Source organism: Lytechinus pictus, chromosome 10, assembly GCF_037042905.1.
Source record: "Lytechinus pictus isolate F3 Inbred chromosome 10, Lp3.0, whole genome shotgun sequence".
In the NCBI taxonomy this organism is placed as follows: Eukaryota; Metazoa; Echinodermata; class Echinoidea; order Temnopleuroida; family Toxopneustidae; genus Lytechinus; species Lytechinus pictus.
In genome coordinates this window covers 26,791,342-26,816,098 of record NC_087254.1, presented here as the reverse complement: position 1 = coordinate 26,816,098, position 24,757 = coordinate 26,791,342, and the positions used below count along the sequence as shown (strand labels likewise).

At 37.4% G+C, this 24,757-nt stretch overlaps 3 protein-coding genes across 3 annotated transcripts; all 3 read left to right on the top strand.

Moving 5' to 3' along the window:
- The first annotated feature begins 3,987 nt into the window (after positions 1 to 3,987).
- Positions 3,988 to 6,086, top strand: LOC129270044 (kiSS-1 receptor-like). The gene has a single exon (XM_054907462.2). It carries the CDS (start codon positions 4,425 to 4,427, stop codon positions 5,433 to 5,435), a length of 1,011 nt encoding a protein of 336 aa, XP_054763437.2. The 5' UTR covers positions 3,988 to 4,424; the 3' UTR covers positions 5,436 to 6,086.
- A 7,087-nt stretch (positions 6,087 to 13,173) lies between these two features.
- On the top strand, positions 13,174 to 15,380 carry LOC129269384 (actin, muscle-like). The gene is made up of 3 exons (XM_064105693.1): positions 13,174 to 13,500; positions 14,035 to 14,281; positions 14,614 to 15,380. Exons 1-3 carry the CDS (start codon positions 13,267 to 13,269, stop codon positions 15,120 to 15,122), a joined length of 990 nt encoding a protein of 329 aa, XP_063961763.1. The 5' UTR covers positions 13,174 to 13,266; the 3' UTR covers positions 15,123 to 15,380.
- Positions 15,381 to 22,344: 6,964 nt separating this feature from the next.
- Positions 22,345 to 23,355, top strand: LOC129270410 (galanin receptor 2a-like). The gene has a single exon (XM_064106078.1). The coding sequence runs from the start codon at positions 22,345 to 22,347 to the stop codon at positions 23,353 to 23,355; it is 1,011 nt and encodes a 336-aa protein (XP_063962148.1).
- The last annotated feature ends 1,402 nt before the right edge of the window (positions 23,356 to 24,757 follow it).

Here is a 24,757-nt window from a genome sequence, read left to right as displayed (position 1 = left end):
TGAAAAGTATATATAAATCAATGGTGCCATATGCTCTTTTTTAGCATGGCCGTTCACATAATTTATTTCGGGAGATGGGGGCAGACGCGCGTAAACGCTCTCAAGTTGAAAGCGAGACAGCGAAGCGACCAAGCTTGTCATTTTGGCTTGGTCGCGTGGTTGTCTCGCTTTCAAGGTTTTTTTTTTAGAAAGTTTACGCGCGTCATGCTCCCCCCCCCCCTGAAAAAATTATGCGTGAGGCCATGGTGATGAGAAAAAATATATAAAAATAATGAAAATGAAAAGTATATATAAATCAATGTGCCAGGCTCTTTTGAGCATGGCCGTACACAGAATTTCTTTCCGGGGGGGGGGGAGCATGCGCGTAAACTCGTTTTCAAGTTGAAAGCGACACAGCGAAGCGACCAAGCTTGTCATTTGGGCACTTTTTGGAGTTTTAAAAGTGAAATATGAAGGCTTTCGTGCACACTTTTGGTGAATTTTGTGATAATTTTCAATAGAAAAATAAGTTTTCAAAAATTTAGAGGTTATCATGCCCCCGTATTGTCGTTGCGAGCATTTTTGGGAAAAATTAACTTAACAAAAACAAAAAAACAAAAAAATATAGAAAGTAGAAGGGCCTGATGCACTTACACTCACTCTCTCAGCTCATATGCACTTGATCCACTTCCATTAAGGATCCGGATTTCGGGCTAAATTCCGCCCGACAGTTCCGGGGACCAACCAACGTAATATTTCGATGAAGAGCATTTCGTCGATTCACCGGTTGTTCCCACTCACACGTATTGCGAGGTACCGTATACTAAGGTCGCACCATGAACCGCATTTTTCAGTGGATTTCTAACAAGTGGGTCTCGCGTGCTGGGATCTCACTTCTGGTGTCCACAACACGCAACTTTTATGGCTTAATTTTTCTGTGCGCGACAACATGTAATGAACCCTTGGGTTGTTCCTACGATCAGAGAGAAAAGGTGAAATACACGCGCGCCTACGGGGATTGTGAACTGTAGGAAAAATCGTATAAAATTACACTTTTTGATATTTCTACGAAGACGAAGTTATATAGAAAATGAAGAATATTACAATCAGACCATATCCCTAGAAAATTGCTTCAAGAAATGCCATTATGAAGAGGAAACGGACAAAAATTTGTGAAGAAAAATCACGAAAAAGGAAATCGCATCATGAATATTCATATCATGGGCGGTCCCACATTTGCATGTTATAGCGAGTTTTCCATTATTTAATAAATAATGGTTATTTGTATATAAATAATGATTATTTGTATATAATGGCAAACTGTAAAAATTGTTTATAAATAATGATTATTTATAAATAATGGGATATTGAAACAAAATTATTATTTATAAATAATGAAGTAGATATTTCATTATTTAACAAATAATCTTTATTTATAAATAATGGAAAACTCGAACGTTAAATAATGATTATTTATAAATAATGAAAATAATGGCGCACTCAACAAATTATTTATAAATAAAGAAATGTGCACTGGCATTATTTATAAATAATAGAAAACTTATTTATAAATAATGGAAAAACGAATTGCAATTATTTATAAATAATGAAGTATGTAGTGTCATTATTTATAAATAATGAAAAACGAAAATCATTATTTATAAATAATAAAAGACCAATAATCATTATTTATAGATAATGAAAAACAAATAATCATTATTTATAAATAATGAAAAACAAATAATCATTATTTATAAATAATGAAAAACAAATAATCATTTTTTATAAATAATGAAAAACAAATAAAAATTATTTATAAATAATGAAAAACAAATAATCATTATTTATAAATAATGAAAAACAAATAATCATTATTTATAAATAATGAAAATCAAATAATCATTATTTATAAATAATGAAAAACAAATAATCATTATTTATAAATAATGAAAAACAAATAATCATTATTTATAAATAATGAAAATCAAATAATCAGTATTTATAAATAATGAAAAACAAATAATCATTATTTATAAATAATGGAATGTCGAACTATTATTATTTACAAATAATGAAGTATTACTTGGAATTATATATAAATAATTAGAAATGTTATTTTATATAATAGTAATTATTTACAAATAAAATGTAAATTATATATAAATAATAATTATTATTTAATAAATAATGATTATAGAACAAATAATTGTTCTATATAATATTGGTACAATCGGCGCCTCATAATTCCCTTGTGAAATGTCCGAATGATACAAGAAGGATAGTGTATCATTTGTTTCCTATGTGAGGACATAAAGATAGATATATATTAAGAGAGAGTGGGAGAGAAGGGGGCGACTATTACTAAAAATGGAGAGCTTGACAAGAGGTGGCGAATACTCTGCCTATTTCCGTGCTTTTAAGCATTGGCGTTCCACAAGGATATTCCATAGGACCGCTATCACTATTACTACCACTCAGTTTTGTAAAATCTCCTTGATCAGCAGTTGAGTATCAGGGTAAACTATAAACAATTTCTCATTTACACATGATAGGCGCCTATTCCCTAATAACTGCCCACCCAGAGGGCCCTGAATTAACATAAATGTTATCGTTATTTTTTACATGAAATGCCAAGCGCCTTGATAAATGGTCCACTGTCTATCTAGGCTAAAGATCGAACAAAATGACCCATCATCATTTGCAGCAGCATTCATGTACACTTTTATTATCTTTTTTGAAATATAGTGACCTGAAAATAACATTTTTAAGGACTATTTTCGGTTTTCACTCTTACGAGTGACCCTTTTAATCTTCAATTCTCATTTATTTTGTATATTCTCAATTTGTCTCTAATAAAAAAAAGAATCCCTGGATACGTAAAGAGGGAGAAAGAGAAAAAAAATACTTATGAAGCAAAAAAACACATAAAAAACACAGGAAACGAGGCTTGGAATTTCCTCAACTTTTAATACAAGCCTTCGACCTGCCTTAGGCTTCTTACAAACATTTCTTTAAGGGAAAATCTGTGCTTTTCTTCCTAAAAAGCTAATGTGCTCTCATTGATGATGACAAGTGAATGAACATTTTTTTACAGATAGAATGAATAGCGCTGGGTTCCAATAGAACCCTGCAGGAAAAATCGACATTTCATTCATCCTCACTTCTTTTGGCATTTTACTCTAAACCATGACTAGGGGCTCTAATTCAGAATGTCGCATTGATAATTATTTAATCTTCAAAACATATTTGATTTGACATTCAACGTTTCTTGATAAAGAGTTCTTTCTAAAGTGAAACCTTTTAGCGGGAATATCTTAGACACATGATATAAATCTTCAAAAGGGAAGAGAGGATCATAGAAAACAAAATGTGGCACTTATATCGAGATTTTTCCATTTATTTTTCCATTCAAGTCCCATCCTGCTCCAATTTAAAGGTTCATTTTAAAAGTTGTCAAGCCTTATTTTATTTTTAAAAAAGCCCGGAATAATTTGATAACAAAATAACGAACGGAAAGTATTTTGTAAGCTGTCTAGTTCATTTTGTTGGATGCTTTCTAATAAAAAAAAAAGGTTAACCGGCCACATATATCTATTTCTCTAAACATAGTAAACAAAAGTGGGTCTCCTTTACCTTGTCATGGGGCCATTTGCAAAATATACAACGCACGAAAAAAAAAGTTATTGGATTCATTTGGTTGGTTGAGTGCCACAAAATGTTCAAACTTCACTTTGTTTGCCCGAGATCAATGGAAACGATTCATGGCTATGGTGACTTTGCGATATTCCACAAACCTGTGATTGGCGGGTAATCGATGCAATGGTCGTATAACCGGAATAGGGCTTGTCAACCTTCCATTAAACGTATGTTTATTAAAGTAGTCAACACTAAAGGTTATAGAAGACGAAACATGATAAGGCTATAAATTCAGTGGATTCATCATTAATTTTGCAAACCAAAGTTGAAACAGGGGTTAAGCGTGACCATTTAGCTTTGTTGATCGCATATTTATGTTCGTGATGTTTGCACTTGCTATTTTCCGATAAAACTGCGCTCTCGAGTTTTAAAACAGTAACGAATTTAACTGTTTAATGATGTTAATTAAATTTGTATGAGTCGTATTAGTGGAATGACGGTGGATTTGTTTGAAAGGAGTCAACTAAATAATGTGTTAGTCTGAGAATACTGAAAAGCAGCGGATCCTTGGTGGAATATAATTTTGGAGAAAAAACAACTTGATCCGTAGATTTGCTATCAATTAGTTTTCCATCCTCATGCATGTGCAGAAGTAACAAGGAACTTTCGCCTGTCGACATTGTTGGTTTTTGACGGTTTCCCGCATCTATTATTGGACTTCAATTTTTTCATGATTTCTATTTGCAAGCTAGCATCTCAAGTCAGTCGTACCAGTATAATTAAGTAAGAGGTCTCTTTCTTCATTACTCATGGAGTTTGACAGTAATATCACATCATCATCCCATGCGGGAAACGTAAGCCATGTACCCGGCGCGTTACCTCTTCCAACCCTGATCGTGTATATTTCATTTAGCATACTCGGTATCCTTGGCAATGGTCTTGTGCTCTTTGTGATTGCAAGGGTTGAATATCTCCAAGACACAACTAATCTTCTAATTGTGAACCAATCGCTTATAGATGGGATCTCTTCGATACTTCTACTTGCCAACTTTGTCTTGCCCAAACCGCCCCTTCCTGGCAGGAACCCATCATTGGCTACGATACTTTGCGGGATCTGGTATTCCCAGTATCTGTACTGGGCAACCGACATAGCTACAATGGTCAACTTACTTCTCCTGACGTTGGAAAGGTACTTCGCGGTTGTTTATCCTTTACGATATAGAAGACACGTCAAATACAGACTGGTGATCGTTTGTTCCTTGATTCCGTGGATGCTTGGGCTTCTTCATAATAGCTACCTGATCACTCTGACTAAGATAAAAGACGGGACGTGTCTTCTCTTCATGTGGCCGAACAAAGTCATGCAACGTGCCATGGGCATCTACACATTTATTTTGTATTTCATCGTTACCTTCACCGCTATGTTCTGGATGTACTATCGCATCATGAATACCTTGCGCCAGGCATCGAAGCCTGCTCTCGGGTCAGTCCACCAGGTCAAAGACTACAGGGAACTTGCAAGGAAAAATGCAGTAAAGACCATGCTGTCTTTGAGCCTCTGCTATGCTACTTGCTGGGCACCAAATCAATTCACCTACCTTCTCTACTGCTTAGGAGTAAATATCGACCTCGACGGAACGTTTTATTATGTAACAGTTTCATTTGCCTTTATTAACATGTGGATCAATCCCTTTGTATATACATTTCAATATCATAAATTTCAGAACGGACTTAAATCAGTATTCGGTTGTGCAAGACAAGGCCGTGAGACCGAGGTTCAATCTGCACAAACCATAGACACGTCATTATCTCAACCTTAAAGAAATGGAGAAAAAAATTGTTGAAAGCATGAAATTAGTTTCTGACAAAATGGGAGAAACGTTATCTCTGCCTTGCTTGCAGTGCGTGACTTTTTGAACGAAATGTTTAAGTTAGTCACATATGTGGATAATTATCTGTGATTACTCATGGTATGCGGCACAAGGAGACCATACCTGCCTGATGAAAAAGTATGGTAGTACCTCATCATGAAATCGTACATTTCTCGATTAACATCTCAAGATTTCTTGGCTTATAAAGTTCTTTCCATTCTTGCCTAAATGATAGTAAGACATTTATTTTATTGCTTTGTAGGGATGTTCCGAGCTGAAAATATTTGTATTTAAATAAATAGAGTAAAATTCACAAAGCAAAATGCTGAAAATTTCATCAAAATCGGATAACAAATAATTTTTAAAGATTTGCATTATTCCGGTGAAACAGTTCTAGGCATGTCTTCATGAATATTCATTAGGTCGGCTGATGATGTCATATCCTCACTTGTTCTTTTATATGTTATCATATGAAATCAGGTTTATTCAATTTTTTTTCTACCAAAAACTAAAACAATTGGATTGACAACTGATTAAGTGCATTAGTTATTTATTGCCACAACTTCTTTCATCATAATGGAGACACATCATTTACACATGTATATGAAAAAAAAAGAATATTATGATTTCATGTGTTAACATAAGAAAAAGGAAAGTGGGGATTTGAAATCATCAGCCCACCTTATAAATATTCATGAGGATGTGCATATGACTGTTTAAAAAAAATAGTGATAAACTTTGAAATTCAATAACTATGTCATGTATGTAATTTGTTATCCGATTTTGATAAATTTTCAGCATTGTGCTCTGTGAATTTTACTCTTATTATTTAGATATAAATATTTTCAGCCCGGACCATCCCATTAAGGACTGAAAGCAGAGTGGCAAAATTAAGGTTTTGAAATTAGTTCGTGCTTTTGTCATAAAAAATGCAGTAAGACCTTATTTATACGATTTTACAAGTCTGTATAAAAAATAAATGAACACAAATCTTTTCTGAAAGAGTATTTCACGCGTGTTGCGTTCGTAAGGATTTTCCGCCAAAAAGGTTTAATAGAAAATCTAGATGTTGATGAATATATATTTTTCTGGCCTGCGGTTATTGGTAAAGAAAATATCCAATCACGTTACGTTGGAGGGTTCCTGAATGTACTGAAAAAGTTGACAAAAATATATGAAACATTTAATGTGTACGACACTTGCCGACAACTTTCAAGAGAATCGCGGACCAGAGAGGATTCTTTCAAAAATGGCGTGACCTAATACATTTACTGGATACCTGCTTTAGAATATCAAATTATTATGAGAATAGAACATGGGAGAATAGTACTTTAATAACTTAGTGGGTATTGGATCTAGATTTGGGAGATGATTGGTGTAGGAGTGGTAGTTTTTTTTTCTCTGGAGCAGTATGTGCGTGTTGGCTGTTTATAGCTTTTCATTGCATTGATCATGTTGTTGGCGATACAGGTGTCACTTCTCAAGATCTCAATTTCTTTCCAATTCCATTTCCAAACCACATCTATTTGCATGAAATGCAGAGTACATTATCATTATTAATAAGTCCATCATGTCTTAAGCAACTTCGTTTTTAAGGGTATGGTTTCATAATTTATTGACCACACAGCCCATACCCTTTACAAATCCGAGTATCCCACTGGAACCCCCCCCCCCCCTGAATTAAATAGTCTTGTTACATCTAGCTGCACAGCGCTTTGGGGGAACTGTTGTCATCCTCTTGATTTTTCTTCATCTCATTCTGGTTTAAATCATTTTTCCGATCACAGTTTTTTTTCCACCGCCGCGCAAATACCTTGAATTTTACCCTACAAAGTTCGTTATTGACACTCAGATTTGTATACACTTATTCGTATTTACACTTACTTTTCGATTGACAGCCATTTCCGATTTCCATCCTATCGCTGGACAGGCTAACTAATAATTGCAAATGTGACTCTTGTATTTCTCTATTTCCTTCGAGAATGGTTTTCATGAAAACTGACAGTTGCATATATTGTTGGCCACTGGCGTAAATCCGTGTTGATGGTTGGGGGGATGACTGAAATATTTTGGCATTTTTTGCAATCATGTTTTAGATATGCAAGGAATTGTCATTGATATGTCCACAGTGGCGTACCGCGGGTCACGGCATTGGGGGGGGGGGGCACCAGCAAAATATTTGAATCACTGAGTGAGTGCGCTAGTGAGCGCGCGAAGAGCGCTCAGTTGCCAGTTATACTGACCTAATAGAGACATTTTAAGGACGGATATGTATCTCACTGATCAAATAATGGGAGTGCGAAGCGCGAGCTGAATTTTTTTTATATTCACACCTAAAAAGGGACATTATAATCAAATTTGTGTAATCATGATAGGTACCTGTCTCGCTAAACAATGCGAGCGCGAAGCGCGAGCTGAAAATTTAGATAATTCAGACCTGAAGTAGGGCATTCTAAGGTTTCTTAGTAGGAATTAACTAGGACCATACGTATTTCATTAACCAAATGATGCGAGCGCGAAGCACAAGCTGAAAATTTTTGATATTCAGATCAGAAGAAGGGACATTTTAAGGACTGATTTTAGGAATTCATGAAGAGCAGACATATCTCACCAATCCACTAATGCGAACGTAATCACGAACAGGAAATTGTTCATATGTACGAAGACCTTAACATGGGGCAATCACTATTTGAGTCATGAAAAAGAAGCATATGTCACTACATAAAACAATGATAACTCAAGTGCTAGGAAATATATTTGGTTTATATTGAATTGAAAACGGGATGTTTTAGTACAACATGATTATATATCTCGTTAAGCAGATAATGCGAGCACCAGGAACAATGAAGACGTAGGCCCTGGGCAAATTATGTTTCATAAAGTTATGATAAAAATGTTTCTTATGTAATGTAACATAACATAATTATAATATAATATAACATTATAATGAATAATATTTTCTTTTTTCCCACTACGTTTCTCTTCCTTTCTCCCTCTTATCTCCTTTTCCCCCTTTCCCCTTTTTTTTTTGGTCAGCCGATGGGGGGGGGGGGGGGTGCCCCCCCCATGCCCCCCGTAATTACGCCACTGAATGTCCATATCGCAAATACCCCTCCAATATTATTATCTTTTTTACCCCACGATTTCTTAATGGTTTTATTAGAGATTACATTCAAATTTGTTTGGCATTCCATCTTATTCCCTTCCCAAAGACCCCAACATTGATGAATTGGAAGAAACGGGGGTTTATCTTTAATGTTATAATAAGGACATAAGTATTTCGTTTGGAAATGGTGAACTGGCTCTTTATTTGCATTTTATGATTCAATAATATTGTTTCATTTGTTAAGCGGTATTTTATGGAAGAATTTTCACCAATAAAACAATTATCTCTTGTGATTTTTTTTTCATTTCTTTCGTAAAAAGTGGGGGGATGTTTTTACGGGCCATCGGTCGATGATCTCGCAGCGAATTCAAGTTCGGACGGGCGATTACCTAAAAATATGCCGGTGGCCGGTGGGGTACCGCCCGGGATTCGGTGGATCGTCAGCAGATCACTGCTCGGACGCCAGACTAATAAGTTCCCAGATTTGACCCAGATTTGGCCTAGAGTAATGGGCAATCGACCGGGCACTGCTCGGCCACCACTAAGCATTATTACAGCCCACTCGACTTCTAAAAATATCGTTCGGTGATGCCTAAACTCCAGCGGCGCCCGAGCAGGCTACTAATCGGTCGCTCGCCGCTTTGAGTTGTGACTTGTGAGATGGGCCTAACACTTAGTCGAATTAAACCAAATGGTACATGGACTAAATGGCTATATTGGATCAACTGGTTATAAAACGAAATGGCACTTAGATCATGTGGACAGTGGACGAACTGATGGTAAACCAAATGATAGTAGACGAATTGGCGTTGGGCGATACAAAAATTTTCCTATCCCCCTTACTGCTTATATCGTCATTACTTCGCATTTGAGCCTCTGCACCCTTTTCCCGCGGTCGATAAAATTCAGCATCAGTCATTCTTCAACCGCGAAAGGATCGACCACAACGGTACGAGATAATATCTTAACCGGCTACGATTTCAAGCCAGAATAGAAAAAAAATCGGCTCGCGCTTCGCACGCGCATTATTTTCCTGTGCCTTGTTTGTGTGTGCGGGTGTGCGTGTGTGTTTCTTTAGATAAAAAATGCCACTTTTGTCTCCCTAAGACCAATGATAATGCATCGTCTGATTAGATAATTCAGGACATCTCCTTCCCCGATTTTCCGACGTGATGAATAATCATGTTTAAACGATTTTTTATAGGCGCCGTTAATACGTAAAAACATGGGCGCCGCTCGACCCGCATGCCCCCCCCCCCCCCCTGAACAAGACCTGGGGAGTGTTTCATCAACATCTTTGTCCGACAAGTTGTCAGAGCTGACAACTTTCCTTGATGTTAATTGGCTAAGAAGCAGTGTTACTATGGTAACTGTCGGATAAATAGGACTTGTCGGATAAAACGTCCGACAACTCCTTCCATGAAACGCTCCCCGGAATCCACCTATGATAGTACATGTATAGCACATCACGTGACCTTCTATACATGTATGTTTCCTCCACTGATTGATTTATTTTTCTGACTAAATAAACCGATGCCAATGGGATTTGCACACCGGCACACCCGATAATTTGACGAAATATAAAATAATTTTGGTATGCCTCTGCCTTACCTCACGTCTGTCATTTTACTTTTACTTTCCATTTGTACCTGCATGGCACCCGATTTTGCGAGCTAGCTTTCGACCGCTCCTTTGACGTGACCAGTCAAGTGAGAAAGTCCGATATTTCTGCTGCTCGAACGTTTTGGGGTCACTGGACTGGAGCAAGCATCGGTGACAACAAAATAAGTTTTTCTTATCAAGCTTTCCTGCAAGGTCCATCCCTCTTAGTCAATTGGATGTTTTTTTACTCTGTGCGATTGACTTCAAAGCAATCTACAGAATATTTTATTGTATAAAGAGACCAAAGAGCATATGACGTAACTATGGCAACGTAATCCTCGTTTAATTCCGGATCGCTGTGACGTCATGAAGTGACCGATCCCTTTGCTTGAAAAAGTCAGAACAGCCTTATCTTAACATGTATTTTTGCATCATAAAACTCGTTCAGCCCCAAGAGCACATTCAGCGCCACTCCCCCTTATGATCTCGGTCGTCACCTGCTCGATTGCGACGAAAATCGACGTTGAATAATCTGCTAATCTGTAAGATCAAATTCTTCGAAAAAACGTCATCACTAATTAATTATGATAATTTAAACGTAAAATCAAAATTATGCTGTAGTTAACCAAATAACCGAACTGCTGTTTATTTTTTTTAATTAAAGAAATCAACATCATTTTTTTTTCTTATTCAGCCTATTGTCATTTTTTTAAATTCTTTTATATTCTGTTGCTATACAACCTTTTAAAAAAAAATTCAATTGAAATCGTCGGCGACTTTATTCTTACCATAAGCGAGGTAAAATCATACAAATAAAAATACACAATTCATGTTTCTGAACGATTTGGGTCTAACATACACTTAAGATAATCATGTTGGGTCATATTGGAACCGCGTCCCCTGGGGTCGCAAATTTGGTCCAAACAATTTGCGCACTGCTTGAAAGAAAAAAAAAAAATGCCACGGCACGGCGATGCGCAAGCTTTTAAAGGAGAACTACTGTATATTGATTATGAATGTGGTCTTATTATATGTCAATGGAAAGGTAATGATGTGGGGATTATCAGTGGGTCATTCAAAAATAACGAAAATAATACATAAGGTGAAAATCGCCGATTAAAAAACGCTCAAAATGCCTCTCCGAAATATGCCTCGCATCGGTCTCTGAATTGACTTGAATTTGATGACGTCACTTTCTGTACGACATGCGTGATTGGCTCTCCCACGTGAAGCTCCACTTGCATGCAAAACCTGTTGCGAGGGTACGTTTTCTCCACACTGTCACTGAATACTTCGATCACGAAATGAAAGAAAACCCAGAATTTTATCTAGATTTGGATTTTCAAATTGATGATTTTGAAGATGAAGAGAATGATGATGAAATGAACAACAAAGTGACGTAGTTGGAGGTAAATTGGGGGAATTACGACGATGATGACGAGTCGGACAATTCAACTTGCAACACGATCACATGCCGATTCGCTACCTGACTCATGCAGCTGCTAAGTGCTAGCTACACCGCGCGGGCCAAATTGAATTCATGAAAATGAATTACCACACTGTCCAGACAGAGTCTCTTACCTCTGTGACTATGAAGAAGGAAAATAATGATAAAACTGTACTTACAAACAAGTGAATGTAATCCGAACCTGAAGGCAACTCAACGAATAGCAGCAGACGATTTGCACCGACGATAAACTTCATGTGGCTGGGATAGATTGTCACTCGTTCTGTTAGATGTAATTTTTATCTCATTAATTTGACAAAATTACGAAACTCGGGGAATTTTGTATCTATATAAAAATATAGTAACATCTCGTATTATTTTTTAAATTACGATAAAACCTTTTAAAAGCTCGTATATGTGATCGTAATCAAAATCACATACATGCCGTATTGCTTGCTCGCCTTGGCTGAGAGAGTAGATCTATGCACGTGTTGCACAGCTCTCAATCAAGCTACGCCTGTTGGGGATCTTTTACATCTAATTTTAATTTACCTCAACGTTTTCCTTAAAAAAACGTTTTATCGTAATTTAAAAATTATACGAGATGTTACTATATTTTTATATAGATAAATAATTCCCCGAGTTTCGTAATTTTGTCAAATTAATGAGATAAAAATTACATCTAACAGAACGAGTGACAATCTATCCCAGCCACATGAAGTTTATCGTCGGTGCAAATCGTCTGCTGCTATTCGTTGAGTTGCCTTCAGGTTCGGATTACATTCACTTGTTTGTAAGTACAGTTTTATCATTATTTTCCTTCTTCATAGTCACAGAGGTAAGAGACTCTGTCTGGACAGTGTGGTAATTCATTTTCATGAATTCAATTTGGCCCGCGCGGTGTAGCTAGCACTTATTAGCAGCTGCATGAGTTAGGTAGCGAATCGGCATGTGATCGTGTTGCAAGTTGAATTGTCCGACTCATCATCATCGGCGTAATTCCCCCAATTTACCTCCAACTACGTCACTTTGTTGTTCATTTCATCATCATTCTCTTCATCTTCAAAATCATCAATTTGAAAATCCAAATCTAGATAAAATTCTGGGTTTTCTTTCATTTCGTGATCGAAGTATTCAGTGACAATGTGGAGAAAACGTACCCTCGCAACAGGTTTTGCATGCAAGTGGAGCTTCACGTGGGAGAGCCAATCACGCCTCTCGTACAGAAAGTGACGTCATAAAAAATCCCCAATTTCGCGGACGTAATTCGGCGTGTTTGAAGCATTCAGAGAGAGAACTTTAAACTATCAATTAACTGAGTTCCATCGGTCTCCATGATAAATGATGTACACCATCGTGTTCTCCTTATTTTCTCCTTTGATTTGATATATGATTCTCCATTTTTACGATTTTCAATATATTTCTCCTTTAACGTTATGGTTGATAGAGACAATTATAAATGTTTTATCACATTTTTTTCTTATCTTTCAGAAATCCAATCAAATCGACCACAATGTCGGGTAAAGCTATTGTTATCTGGGACAACAAAGGTCGGATATGCCGGCGACGATAAGCCAAGGTTCGTGTTTCCAACCATCGTTGGTAGACCTCGTCACCAGGGTGTTATGGTTGGGATGGGGCAAAAGTCATGTTATGTTGGAGACGAGGCTCAGAGCAAGAGAGGTATCCTTACCCTACAATTACCCCTCGAGCATGGTACCGTTACCCATTGGGAAGACATGGAGGAAATTTGGCGTCACATCTTTTCTAATCAGCTTCAGGTGCAACCAGAGAACCACCCAGTTCTGTTGACAGAGTGCCCTCTAAACCCCAAGGCAAACAGGGAAAAGATGGCTCAGGTAAATTAAAACGTTACTAATACACATCTTTAGACGTAACATAGCCACGATGACCTCAACTCTAACACCTGATATATGATGGGTATAAATTCTCCCTCTGTTTCTTCTATTCTGCGATAAAAATTGAATTCCAAATTTTAAAAGTGTTTTAAATACTCAAATATTCTTCACCGATTTTTTTTTAATGACATATTCATTTGCAATCCGCGCAGAATGATTTGAGATCTCTTTTTCCTCCAGTTCACTTAACATAATATTGATTAATTCATGAATTGTGATGGAGGCTATATATTGTTTGCTATGTGAGTTTCATCCCTCTCTCCAAGTTCACTTAAATTGTTTCCCCAGGTGTTCTAAAAGTATCACTGAGTTTCAACTTCTCTATGATTTATGTCTTTATTTTCTTAGTTTAATCAGGGCAATTCGAATTAACTGCATAGTTAGAATAGGACAAAATTCGAATCTCGTGAGTTACAATGACTATAATATTCTCAGTGATTCTTGAACCTTATCATGCTTATTATCATTCGTCAGGTAATGTTTGAGATTTTCAAAGTGCCCTCCCTCTACCTCGCCAGCCAGCCAGAGCTTTCGCTCCGCAGCGTTGGGCTTGACACCGGTATGGTTTTTGAAACTAGTGAGGGTGTTTGTAACGCCGTACCTGTAATCAACGGTAAGGCAAACTTGGAGGCCATCATCAGTGTGCAACTTTGCGGACGTGATCTTAACGATTACATGTTGAAGATCCTCACCGAATCTGGCTATTCTTTCACTACTACAGGTATGCAGGTATACCGGGATAGGCCTACTTATCTATTTAATTAAAAATCAAACTAATGTTGGGTAAGAGGGGAACGTAAATGTTTGTTGGGTAACTAACCGGTTAGTACAATTTTACTCATCAGTGTAAAGGAGAGAAGCCGTCACCACATAGGGATTTTCGGAATTCCCGTTGGGCAAATTCATTATAATGGTAGCGAATCACGGTGTCGTCCATAGTTCAGCATTGCTCCTGGTGGTATTATCATTTTTGCAAGGGACTTTTTTTCTATTTTCTAATTTCTTATTTGCTCTAAAAACGTATTTCCATCCATATTTATCTTTGTTATATAGCTGAACGTGAAATCGTAGCAGACGTCAGAGAAAAACTCTGCTACATTGTGCAAGATTTTAACGACGAAATGCAGAATACAGCTCCCTCTGTCCTCGAGAAGACATACGAACTTCCCGATGGCCAAATCCTCACTATTGGTACGGAACGCATCCGTTGCCCAGAGACTCTCTTCCAGCCGGCCTTTATTGGAATGGACAGCCCCGGAATCCATGAGTTCGTCAACAACAGTATCATGAAGTACGATGCTGGCGTCCGTGAGTCCTTGTACGCCAACATCGTTATTTCTGGAAGCTGCGCTGCATTCAAAGGAATGGCTGGCCGCATGAAGAAGGAGATCGGCGCCCTCGCCTCAGACATGACCGTCAACGTCGTCGTTCCAGCGCAGGCGAAATACGCCTCCTGGATTGGAGGAGCCAAACTGTCATCGCTCTCAAACTTCAAGGATATATGCATTAGCAGGGAGGAATATCAAGAGTCTGGTGCATCCATTGTACATACTAAATGCTAAGAAAATGTTTTATTCACCTCAATGCACTGGCCTCGATCTTTTCAAAATATCTGAAAGGCTTTGCACTATACATTTAATATATTATTTTAAAATGTATTATTTCCAACAATAGGTATATGTAAGTGTTTTAATTGTGTTTATGAGACGATAGACAAAAATGTGGAGGTCTCTTAAAATAGTTTATTTCTAATAATGGACATCTTAATTATTTTAGTTTCTATAAGGGTACTACATGGTATTATATAAAATGGTAGGTGTTTTTTTTTTTTGGGGGGGGGTGGTTATATTACATTATATTTACATTTTGTACGTTAAATTACGTTACATTTTTTTTCGTTACATTACGTTACATCTTTTTTTAATAATAACATCTCGCGTATGCCGCGTCTTCATTGCATAATCCTTTTTATAACGACTATAATACCCCAGTCACATTTGCTCTACGGCAGCCGTACGGCGAGTCGAAAACATAATTTTTTGTACCAGCTATATATAGGCGGTTATAATAAAAATGAATAAAACAGCTGTTTTTGACTCGCCGTACGGCCGCCGTAGGATAAAAGTCCCGACCTTTCGTTCGAGAACGCGAACGCTTATTTACAACGGTAGTTGATTTTGGAAGAGACTTTTGGGCCCGTCGTCATGGTCGTAAAACTCTGTCCTGCAATGCAAATTGCGTGACATGAGATTTTTTTTCGTTCCGCATCTGGAACGGAAACATTTAATCTGCATTCCGTGTGCAAAATTCTGGTTGCTACTATGGTAACAGCGATATATCCGATTTAGGACGACTTTCCAGAGCCACATTTGATTCCGCCCAGAGCTCGAGAGGCCGCCCGGGGGCCCACTTCCATTGAAGAGTGGATACCAGGCGCGACCTCGCGTAAAAAAGGAAAGAGTGGGCAAGTACGTTACGTATAGGCCTATGTAACGTACTATGGGTGTCAAAAACGATGTTTAAAATACTGAAAAGGGGGATATATTTCCAATACTTGTAGGGTTTTACAAGCTAAATACTTGTTAAGAGATGCATTTTCATAATCTGGAAAAGACTTGCTTCCCTTGTTTAGGGTGATTTTCGAAACCCCATGGTCGCGCCTGGTATCCACTTATCAATGGAAGTGGTCCCCCCGGGAATTCGAATCTAATCCCCCATTTCTAGGGAAAGCCTAAAGCAATGCCCATTACTTTGTGTGCTAGAGGCATATCGTTTGTGTAGGACTAAAAAAAGAAGAAAAAAAAGCGCAAAATCGACTGAAGTTCAGACGAATTGGCATATATACTGCATGCTGTGTGACCGGGGCTAGTTCGCCCCCTTTTTAAAAGTCGCCGTACAGTCCAAATTACAAGTCAACATAGTGCCCAAATGTCTTCATTTGATAGCTATGACTCTTTGCTAAATTACAGCATCACTTCAATCTTATTAGCTATCACTTTTTTTTTAGGAATTCAATGTTGAATAAAAATTTTCGAAGTAGGTGAACCTGCCCCGTGTTGGGGCAGGTTCACCTACCCCCCGGGGTAAATGCGCCTATGACGGGGCAAGTTTGCCAAAGAAATAAACTATACAATTTTATTCAATTCTGTAACTGCTTCATTAACAACAAACCAGAAAACTCGTTGATCTCACATAGAACGAAAATAATTCAATTGAAAATTTCATAAATTGAAAATAAATCAAAATTAAAATTGAAAATACAAAATAAATAAATAAAAAGATACTGCTGACCAAACCTTCGTAAGGCTAAGATTTAACCCACATTGCACTTGAATTTTAAGACCAGTCTTGAAGTAAGAGGTAACACTTTGTACTTCATGACGTCAGGCGGAATTCTCGCCCGTTCTGTTTTTCTGGCATTTGTGCGTACCATCCTGAAAACAAAAAGTGTGCAAATATTACTTCTTAATATATACATAAACGTCGCATCTTTAGGTCTCTTTCTCTCTCTCCTTACCATTTCCGGTTGCTATCTCATTTTGATTCTTATAATGGTAATTGATGTCTTCTTTTGCTTTGTTTTGATGTTTATTCTTGTAATGAAATGATTTCTGCATGTTATGCATTTTTATATGTATGTAGATAATGCAGAGCCCTGTGGAAGACCAGTGATTTTTTTCCATTTTAATTGTACATATTTGTGTAATTTAATATATTTGTGTATTGAACTGAACAGGCTACTCTGGATAAAGATTTGAAATAAATAAATAAAAGCGCACAGCATATCTTATTTTCTATTTCCAGTAGTGACCGGGGTAAATTCGCCTCCTCCACGGGGCATGTTCGCCTCCCCGGCGATCATGCCCCGTTGATAGACGGCGGACTAGCCTCACGGGTGCAAATCGTGCTCAAGTGACTCTGTGTAAACAGGGGAGGCAGGGATAGGCAAATTATATTCGGGGATAAAAAGGGCACATATTTGCTTATCGTAAACTGGCATTAATAGCATGAAATTATCTAGGCATGTAGTAGCATATACAATATTAAATAAGGACCAATTTTTCACTCACTTTGACGAAAATTATGAATTTCGAGATAGAATTTCAAATCTTCTAGAATGGCGAAAAAAAATGTGGCTGGTGCGCGCAGCGTCGGTCACATGACATAGCGCAAATGCGTCGTTTGACGTCAACGGTATAGATTATGAAAAAAACGGGGTTGGCGAACTTACCCCTTGTGCGAACTAGCCCCGGTCTCCCCTACATATCAACGCATGCGAAATGTTTCGGCTGGAGAGGTGATCTGACCCATGGAATCAATTGCCAGTGATCCACCAATAATCCACATTAAATGCAATATCGATTCGATGGACTGTAATGATCTATATCTAAGCCTCAATTCAGTAACTTTTTCCTCACTCAATATATACTCGATTTGTTTGAAAAACCACTTTCTTATCCATATGTCATAATCTATACGATGATGACTATCAGTCGTAATACATGCATGTATGGTGCGGATGTCGCGGAAAAGAATTTTGCACACGAAAAGCAGATTTGTAGGGCCTGTAACCCCCCTGTAACACAAAGCTTAGCATTGATTGTAGAGCAGTTTTCTACGTTTGATTCAATTGACTATAATGTACAATCAATCTTAAAAATCAAGTGTATGATTAAGCGTCAACTTTTGTGTCAGAGGACCCTAATATTATAGCGTCAGTGAGGTTTGCAAAAAGGTCCCAAGTGTCTGCACTGAGCTTTAACTGCACGGTCGATGAATGGTGCCTCGCGCAGATCACCGTGTGGGGTGACCATCAGTAGCGTATTGACAAAAAAAATGTGGATTTAATTTGAAATGTTTGTCTGGTTTTGTGATAGGTTTCGATGGTATATTCCGAGAACATATTTCACAAATTTTCCCTTTTCTTTCTTTATTACTTTCTTTCCTTTTTTCCCTTCTGTCTAGGTCGCGGAAATTCCGGGGGGGGGGGGGGAATCAATGGCCACAAGCTCTCCCAATATGTAAGCCTGTGGTGACCACGGTGATACAGGTGTTATGATAGACTATAGCAGCAATTACCCGTGGCAGCACATGGGGTACATTATTCTTTATCAAGATGTGTGTGTGGGGGGGGGGGGTGACATTCTTGGATGTACAGCTAGACTGCCTGCACACTGAAAGCCAAAAAAATTATTGATGAAATATATTCAACAACTGATTCATAGCAGACTTCTCTTTCAATACAGATAGGCTAGGTTCAATTAAGCTAAGCATCTTGGGTTGAACTGGAGGAAGCGCTTCAATAATCATTACAGAGTCAGAGTGAAATCCAAATCTAACTATAAAATGGAAAAATGTATTAGAATACCGTGAAGCAGTCAAGAGGCAATTAGTGCGATATAGAAATGTTATCATTACATGTATTGGGTCAGAAATAAATATGTAAGTACATTGCACATGTACCTTACAATGTTCATCAGACTGCGGTTGTTTGTACTTTTTTAAATTAAAGGTTGCTCAATCATATATAAGTACAACGGGATGTCAAAAAGAAGTGAGAGTGAGAGAAAGGGGGTGTTAAAATGAGTGGGACAGAAACAGTGGTGGAAAAAATGAGTCTGCCAGACAGTGAGGAAAATGAGAGAAAGACAATGGGAAAAATGAGAGAGGGAGGGAAAACTGAAAGAGACCCACACGGGGAAAATGAATGAGAGATATCGTATACCGCACAATCCCCGGTCGGTCGACGGTCGGCATGATTGCATGCATGCATTGTATTTCGCTGACCCGAGAGAGGTAAAAGGGACTGGGAACTTCGAAGCTATACTCAGGGCTGCGAAAAGGAATGCAAAAAAAGTTACGAATTGTAAAAAAAAACTTTAAATAATGCGACCAAAATACCACAAACAACCCCTCTCATGACGATCTGCGAACAATAACCATGTTTAGAAAAAGTTCCAGCGCGATTGAGTTGAAAACCACGGAGAAAAGCGCCGTCAAACAAACGGAAGGACACACAAGATTAGCCAATTTATAGCAAGGATACATGTCTATGATTTTGTTTTCTAAACTGGTAAGCTGCATGTTTGGATGAATGTAAGACCCCGCTCATTTTTATTTGTTTTGTATTACATGATATTGTTAGAAACCATAACAGCCGTTATAATCATGTTGCCACTGTGATTGAAACGTGCTTAATCTACTCTATTTAAAAAAGATATATACACTATTCATTGTTCCCTTGTGAAATGTCCGAATGATACAAGAAGGATAGTGTATCATTTGTTTCCTATGTGAGGACATAAAGATATATATATATTAAGAGAGAGTGGAAGAGAAGGGGTCGACTATTACTAAAAATGGAGAGCTTGACAGAGGTGGCGAATACTCTGCCTATTTCCGTGCTTTTAAGCATTGGCGTTCCACAAGGATATTCCATAGGACCGCTATCACTATTACTACCACCCATTTACGAATCCTCAGTTATTGTAAAAATCTCCTTGATCAGCAGTTCAGTATCAGGGTAAATTATAAATAATTTCTCATTTGAACATGATAGGCGCCTATTTCCTAATAACTGCCCACCCAGAGGGCCCTGAATTAACATAAATGCTATCGTTAAATTTTACATGAAATGGCAAGCGCCTGGAAAAATGGTCCACTGTCTATCTAGGCTAAAGATCGAACAAAATGACCCATCATCATTTGCAGTAGCATTCACGTACACTTTTATTACCTTTTATAGGCCCTGCAGATTTTTGTCAGACACGTTTCCGCCTGAGCGTGACCCCTTTACCATGTTTACGATGAGATCTACGATCTATCCGAAACAGGTGCTCTAACCGACTGAGCTACGTTGACTTGAGATTTAAAAAATATATATATAGATAGATAATATATATAACACATACCTCTCTGTTTCTTTTCCTTTTCTTTCTTTACTCCTTATTTCTTTGCCGTGAGACTTTTTTATAGGGGGGGGGGGGGTGGTAGCCCTTAATACATTTTTTTTTTCTACAGCAAGACTAAGAACTATGTACATGTAATGATTAGATTATGCGAGCACGGAGTGCGAGCTGAAATATAGTGACCTGAAAAATAACATTTTTGAGGACTCTTTTCGGTTTTCACTCTTAAAAGTGGCTCTTTTCATCTTCAATTCTCATTTATTTTGTATAATCTCCATTTGTCTTCAATAAAAAAAAATCTCTGGATACGTAAAGAGAGCGAGAGAGAGAAATCATTATGAAGCAAAAAAAAACAAAAACACACACACAGAAAAAAACACAGGAAACGAGGCTTGGAATTTCCTCAACTTTTAATGCAAGCTTTCGACCCGCCTTAGGCTTCTTACAAACATTTCTTTAAGGGAAAATCTCTGCTTTTCTTCCTAAAAAGCTAATGTGCTCTCATTGATGATGAGAAGTGAATGAACATTTTTTTTTAACAGATAGAATGAATAGCGATGGGTTCCAATAGAACCCTGCAGTGAAAAAAATCGACATTTCATTCATCCTCCCTTCTTTGGGCATTTTAGTCTCAATAACGACTAGGAGCTATAATTCAAAATGACGAATTGATACTTCTTTGATCTTCAAAACCTGTATTCGGCATTCAACATTTCTTGATAAAAAGCGCTTTTTGATGTGAAAGGTTTAGCGGAAAAATCTTAGACACATAACATATATCTTGAAAAAGGAAGAGAGGATCATAGAAAACAAAATGTGTGGCACTTACACCGAGAGTTTTCCATTAATCTAAATCTTTCCATTCAAGTCCCATCCTGCTCCAATTTAAAAGTAAACGTTCATTTTAAAAGTTGTCAAGCCTTATTTTATTTTTAAAAAAGCCCGGAATAATTTGATAACAAAATGACGAACGGAAAGTATTTTGTAAGGTGTCTAGTTCATTTTGTTGGATGCTTTCTAATAAAAAAGGTTAACCGGCCACATATATCTATTTCTCTAAACATAGTAAACAAAAGTGGGTCTCATTTACCTTGTCATGGGGCCATCTGCAAAATATACAACGCACGGGGAAAGTTATTGGATTCATTTGGTTGGTTGAGTGCCACAAATGTTCAAGCTTCACTTTGTTTGCCCGAGATCAATAGCAGCGGATTCATGGCTATATGGTGACTTTGCGATATTCCAAAAACCTGTGATTGGCGGGTAATCGATGCAATGGTCGTATAACCGGAATTGGGCTTGTAAACCTTCCATTAAACGTATGTTTAGTAAAGTAGTCAACACTGAAGGTTATAGACGAAACATGATGAGGCTATAAATTCAGTGGATTCATCATTAATTTTGCAAACCAAAGTTGTGACAGGGGTTAAGCATATTTAAGTTCGTGATGTTTGCAATTGCTATTTTGCGATAAAACTGCGCTCTCGAGTTTTAAAACAGTAACGAATTTAAGTGTTTAGTGGTGTTAATTAAATTTGTATGAGTCGTATTAGTGGAATGACGGTGGATTTGTTTGAAAGGTTTCAACTAAATACAGTGTTAGTCTGAGAATACTGAAAAGCAGCGGATCCTAATTGGTGGAATATATAATTTTGGAGAAAAAGAAACTTGATCCGTAGATTTGCTTTCAAGTTACCCACACTCATGCATGTGCAGAAGTAACAAGGAACTTTCGCCTGTCGACATTGTTGTGTTTTGTCGGTTTCCCCGCGTCTATACTGGATTTCAAATTTTCTCATGATTTCTATTTGCAAGCTAGCATCTCAAATCAGTCGTACCAGTATAATTAAGTAAGAGTTCTCTTTCTTCATTACTCATGGAGTTTGACAGTAATATCACATCATCATCTCATGCGGGAAACGTAAGCCATGTACCCGGTGCGTTACCTCTTCCAACCCTGATCGTGTATATTTCATTTAGCATACTCGGTATCCTTGGCAATGGTCTTGTGCTCTTTGTGATTGCAAGGGTTGAATATCTCCAAGACACAACTAATCTTCTAATTGTGAACCAATCGCTTATAGATGGGATCTCTTCGATACTTCTACTTGCCAACTTTGTCTTGCCCAAACCGCCCCTTCCTGGCAAGAACCCATCATTGGCTACGATACTTTGCGGAATCTGGTATTCCCAGTATCTCTACTGGGCAACCTATATAGCTACAATGGTCAACTTAATTCTCCTGACATTGGAAAGGTACTTCGCGGTTGTTTATCCTTTACGATATAGAAGACATGTCAAATACAGACTGGTGATCGTTTGTTCCTTGATTCCGTGGATGCTTGGGCTTCTTCATATGAGCTACCTGATCACTCTGACTAAGATAAAAGACGGGACGTGTCTTCTCTTCATGTGGCCGAACGGAGTCATGCAACCTGCCATGGGCATCTACACATTTATTTTGTATTTCATCATTACCTTCACCGCCATGTTCTGGATGTACTATCGCATCATGAATACCTTGCGCCAGGCATCGAAGCCTGCTCTCGGGTCAGTCCACCAGGTCAAAGACTACAGGGAACTCGCAAGGAAAAATGCAGTAAAGACCATGCTGTCTTTGAGCCTCTGCTATGCTACTTGCTGGGCACCAAATCAATTCACCTACCTTCTCTACTGCTTAGGAGTAAATATCGACCTCGACGGAACGTTTTATTATGTAACAGTTTCCTTTGCTTTTATTAACATGTGGATCAATCCCTTTGTATATACATTACAATATCATAAATTTCAGAACGGACTTAAAACAGTATTCGGTTGTGCAAGACAAGGCCATGAGACCGAGGTTCAATCTGCACAAACCATAGACACGTCATTATCTCAACCTTAAAGGGGAATCAAACCTTTGGAACAAGTAGGCTTGTGTCGAAACAGATAAATAAAAGAATAAGTACAAAGAAAGTTTGAGAAAAATCGGACAAATAATGAGAAAGTTATGAGCATATGAATATTGCAATCACTAATGCTATGGAGATCCTCACATTGGCAATGCGACAAGGATGTGTGATGTCACATGTGAACAACTTTCCATTTGATGGACTATGAAATACCCTCAAAATGTCTCTTTTTGCTTTTTCTTATTGTGATACAAACTGTTTATCCATGATGTACTCTTTAAAAATCTGTATTACATGCCCTCCTCTAGAAAGAACACATGATCTACTGATAGATGTGATAAAAGAAGCAATTTAAGTGTACTCAAGTAATGGGGAGAGTTGTTCACAAGTGACATCACACATCTTTGTCGCATTGCCAATTTGAGGATCTCCATATCATTAGTGATCGCAATATTCAAATTCTCATAACTTTCTCATTATTTGTCCGATTTTTCTCAAACTTTCGTTGATCTGTTTCTTTGATTTTTCTGTTTTCACACAAGCTATCTTGTTCCAAAGGTTTCATTCTCCTTTAAAGAAATGGAAAAAAAAATTGAAAGCATGAAATTAGTTTCTGACGCAATGGGAGAAACGTTATCTCTGCCTTGCTTGCAGTGCGTGACTTTTTGAACGAAATGAATTATCTGTGATTACTCATGGTATGCGGCACAAGGAGACCATACCTGCCTGATGAAAAAGTATGGTAGGACCTCATTATAAAATCGTATATTTCTCGATTAACATCTCAAGATTTCTTGGCTTATAAAGTTCTTACCATTCTTGCCTAAATGATAGTAAGACATTTATTTTATTGCTTTGTAGGGATGTTCCGAGCTGAAAATATTTGTATTTAAATAAATAGAGTAAAATTCACAAAGCAAAATGCTGAAAATTTCATCGAAATCGGATAACAAATAATTTTTAAAGATTTGCATTATTCCGGTGAAACAGTTCTAGGCATGTCTTCATGAATATTTATTAGGTCGGCTGATGATGTCATATCCTTACTTGTTCTTTTATATTTTATCATATGAAATCAGGTTTATTCAATTTTTTTCTACCAAAAACTAAAACAATTGAATTGACAACTGATTTAGTGCATTAGTTATTATATTGCCACAACTTATTTCATCATAATGGAGACACATCATTTACACATGTATATGAAAAAAAATAAAGAATATTATGATTTCATGTGTTAACATAAGAAAAAGGAAAGTGGGGATATGAAATCATCAGCCCACCTTATAAATATTCATGAGGATGTGCATATGACTGTTTAAAAAAATAGTGATAAACTTTGAAATTCAATAACTATGTCATGTATGTTATTTGTTATCCGATTTTGATAAATTT